The sequence below is a fragment of the Setaria italica genome, chromosome VIII, assembly GCF_000263155.2.
Source record: "Setaria italica strain Yugu1 chromosome VIII, Setaria_italica_v2.0, whole genome shotgun sequence".
Lineage (NCBI taxonomy): Eukaryota > Viridiplantae > Streptophyta > Magnoliopsida > Poales > Poaceae > Setaria > Setaria italica.
In genome coordinates this window covers 25,070,041-25,072,936 of record NC_028457.1, presented here as the reverse complement: position 1 = coordinate 25,072,936, position 2,896 = coordinate 25,070,041, and the positions used below count along the sequence as shown (strand labels likewise).

Genomic DNA, 2,896 nt, shown 5'->3' with positions numbered 1-2,896 from the left:
GACATTGCCGGAAAAAAAATACACAAAAGGAGGGCGTCAGTTTTAGTCCCTAAATGCCGGAGGAAGGCCAGCAATACAGTGCCTCTGAAGACTTCTAACACTGTAGAAACAAATAATGGCAATGACATGTCGTGGTAACACGGATACTCACAATCGGTCGTCACGCTTTTGTGTCTTGCACACTTCTTCAGTCGTCTGCCTTAATAACTAGTCCGTTGATAAAGGAATTATTACTACTAAGTAATTGACATTTTACATACAAATAGTCCGTTGATAAAGGAAATATGCCCTTGATCTGTGACCGTTCATTGTACAGCTAAGGCTCCTAGCTAGTTTACATTCTTTAGAATCAAGATCCTACCTAGGACAGCAACTTAGTGCGCAACAATTTCACGAGGCCGTGCAATAGGATGTGTGTCGGCACTCTCTGTCATGCTGATGTTATCTTCTTTCCTGTCTTATTCAATCACATGGCGTGATTCATCAGAAGAAATGGCCGAGTGTTCTCTTTGTGTCCAGAGTCATACACCTTAAGGCTGCCCGAGTGCCTTTTTAGCTGGTGCTTCCTTCCTAGCACTATATAAACCCCCTCCAGGGTCTCTGCTACCATCATTCTTTCAGGCAAGCAACTGAAGTAGTTGTTGTCTCCTATCTCTTACAATTAAGAAGAGGGGTCATCAAGTAGTGTCCATCTTCAATCTTCATACGTAGCAAGCCTGCTAAAACACAAACAAATTAAACCAGCCTCCTTGTTAACTTTCGTATCAAAGCTAACATTTTCCAATGGCTGGCCTATCTCTTGATCATCCATTGGCCTTCACCTTTGGCCTCCTCGGTATGTCGTCTCTCAAAAGATTCTTTGTTAAATTTGGATTACATTCGCTTTTCCTCTTATTGTTTTTCCTCTTATTAGTATGGTTTCCACATAATTATGAATGATAATTTTGGTGTTTATATATAATGAGCCACGGCCAAAGTAATGCTTACAAGGAGAGAAAATGAGATACCAAATAAACTATGTCGGTCCTTCCAGTATCTTTACCAGCCAGTGGTGTATCTTGACGTCACAAAGCATGCCAAGATCCCAATCGATAGACATCAATCCTAGTACCTCCTTATGTCACAACCGCTGATCTGCTTCATTTCTAATGATTCCCTGTTTTCCTTTACGATGTTTTTGCAGGCAACATCATCTCCTTCATGACCTACCTGGCCCCACTGTAAGTCTCTCTCTCTCTCTCTCTCTCTCTCTCTCTCTCTCTCTCTCTCTCTCTCTCCCTCTCTCCCCATCTGCGTGCTGACGTGGTTTGGCATGGCAGGCCGACGTTCTACCGGATCTACAAGACCAAGTCGACGGAGGGATTCCAGTCGGTGCCTTACGTGGTGGCTCTGTTCAGCGCGATGCTGTGGATCTACTACGCACTTCTCAAGTCCGATGAGTTCCTGCTCATCACCGTCAACGCCGCCGGCTGCGTCATCGAGACTCTATACATCACCATGTACCTCGCCTACGCGCCCAAGAAGGCCAAGGTCCGTCCATGGCCACTATACTACCTTGTTATTCACCATATCGATCTACACATTGCTGGCTCTACCAGCATATGCCATTAATTAGCTGACATGAAACGTGCATCCCGGCCTGCAGCTGTTCACGGCCATGATCCTGCTGCTCCTGAACGTGGGCGTGTTCGGGCTCATCCTCCTCCTCACGATGCTACTTGCCGCCGGCGAGAAGCGCGTCGTCCTCCTCGGCTGGGTCTGCGTCGGCTTCGCCGTCAGCGTCTTCGTCGCCCCGCTCAGCATCATTGTGAGTAAACTACAAGCCCAGCATGTTCCTACTTGTACTCATATGACCCATGCGTCTCTCTGCTAACACGGTGTTGAATTGTGTGGTTGCAGCGCCAGGTGGTGCGCACGAGGAGCGTGGAGTTCATGCCCTTCTTCCTCTCCCTCTCCCTCACCGTCAGCGCCGTCGTCTGGTTCCTCTACGGCCTGCTCATCAAGGACAAATACGTCGCAGTAAGGAAACCTTTCCTCAGCATCTTAAGCTTTCGATTTAACTGGATAGACGAAAGAGATCACTAACAGCAGCTACTTTTTTCTGCAGCTACCGAATGTCATCGGCTTCACCTTTGGGGTCATCCAGATGGGCCTGTACGCTCTCTACCGCAACGCGACGCCCAGGGTGCCAGCAAAGGAGGTTGCCGACGTCAAGGCGACGGTGGTGGACGATACCTTCAAGGTGCCTGAGCACGTCGTGACCATCGCCAAGCTCGGGGCGCCGGCCGTGGAGATCTTGACCAGCGAGGTGCACCCGGTGGAGTCCCCGCCAACAGAGGAGGCCAAGAAGGAGGACGACGAGCCGTTGGAAGAAGAGCTGGGTGACGCGTCGAAAAAGGGAAGCAACACCACTGAGCAAGTCTAGAAGAAACATGCGTAGTCTGAGTCACAATTACGGCAACGCCACGCGTGGTCAAGCCCATGTACTGATGCACACACATAGATGTATGCAAAACGTATGTGAGCTATGCAACAAGGGAGCAAGACGAGGGAAAAAGAAGGGGACTAAGTCTGGACTGGAGGGCCACTGCTGGTGTTATTTTATTATAATCCATAGACTGTTCTTGTAGTAGCTTTTTCTGATTAGTATGTATCATTGGCATGGCATTTATTTGATTACTATTCATTTTCTGTCAAGCATTTAATCAGTTTTTATCCGGATTTCCACTATGTCTCACACACATGTATGTTCCCACCCAACCATATTTTTCCAACCATGAGCAAGCAAGCTCAGAGCATCACTGCTAGAAAAAAGTTTTTTAGGACCCGCCCCTTAAATGGTACTTGCATGGTACTTGCAGGCGTGGGTCACCCCTCATCCGCCTATAATAAATTA

General features: G+C 48.0%; 1 protein-coding gene across 1 annotated transcript; it reads left to right on the top strand.

Moving 5' to 3' along the window:
• Window positions 1-629: 629 nt before the first annotated feature.
• Window positions 630-2,691, top strand: LOC101757408 (bidirectional sugar transporter SWEET14). Its single transcript, XM_004980465.3, has 6 exons — window positions 630-835; window positions 1,184-1,220; window positions 1,320-1,530; window positions 1,646-1,807; window positions 1,900-2,019; window positions 2,108-2,691. The coding sequence occupies exons 1-6, from the start codon at window positions 784-786 to the stop codon at window positions 2,423-2,425; spliced, it is 900 nt and encodes a 299-aa protein (XP_004980522.1). The 5' UTR covers window positions 630-783; the 3' UTR covers window positions 2,426-2,691.
• The last annotated feature ends 205 nt before the right edge of the window (window positions 2,692-2,896 follow it).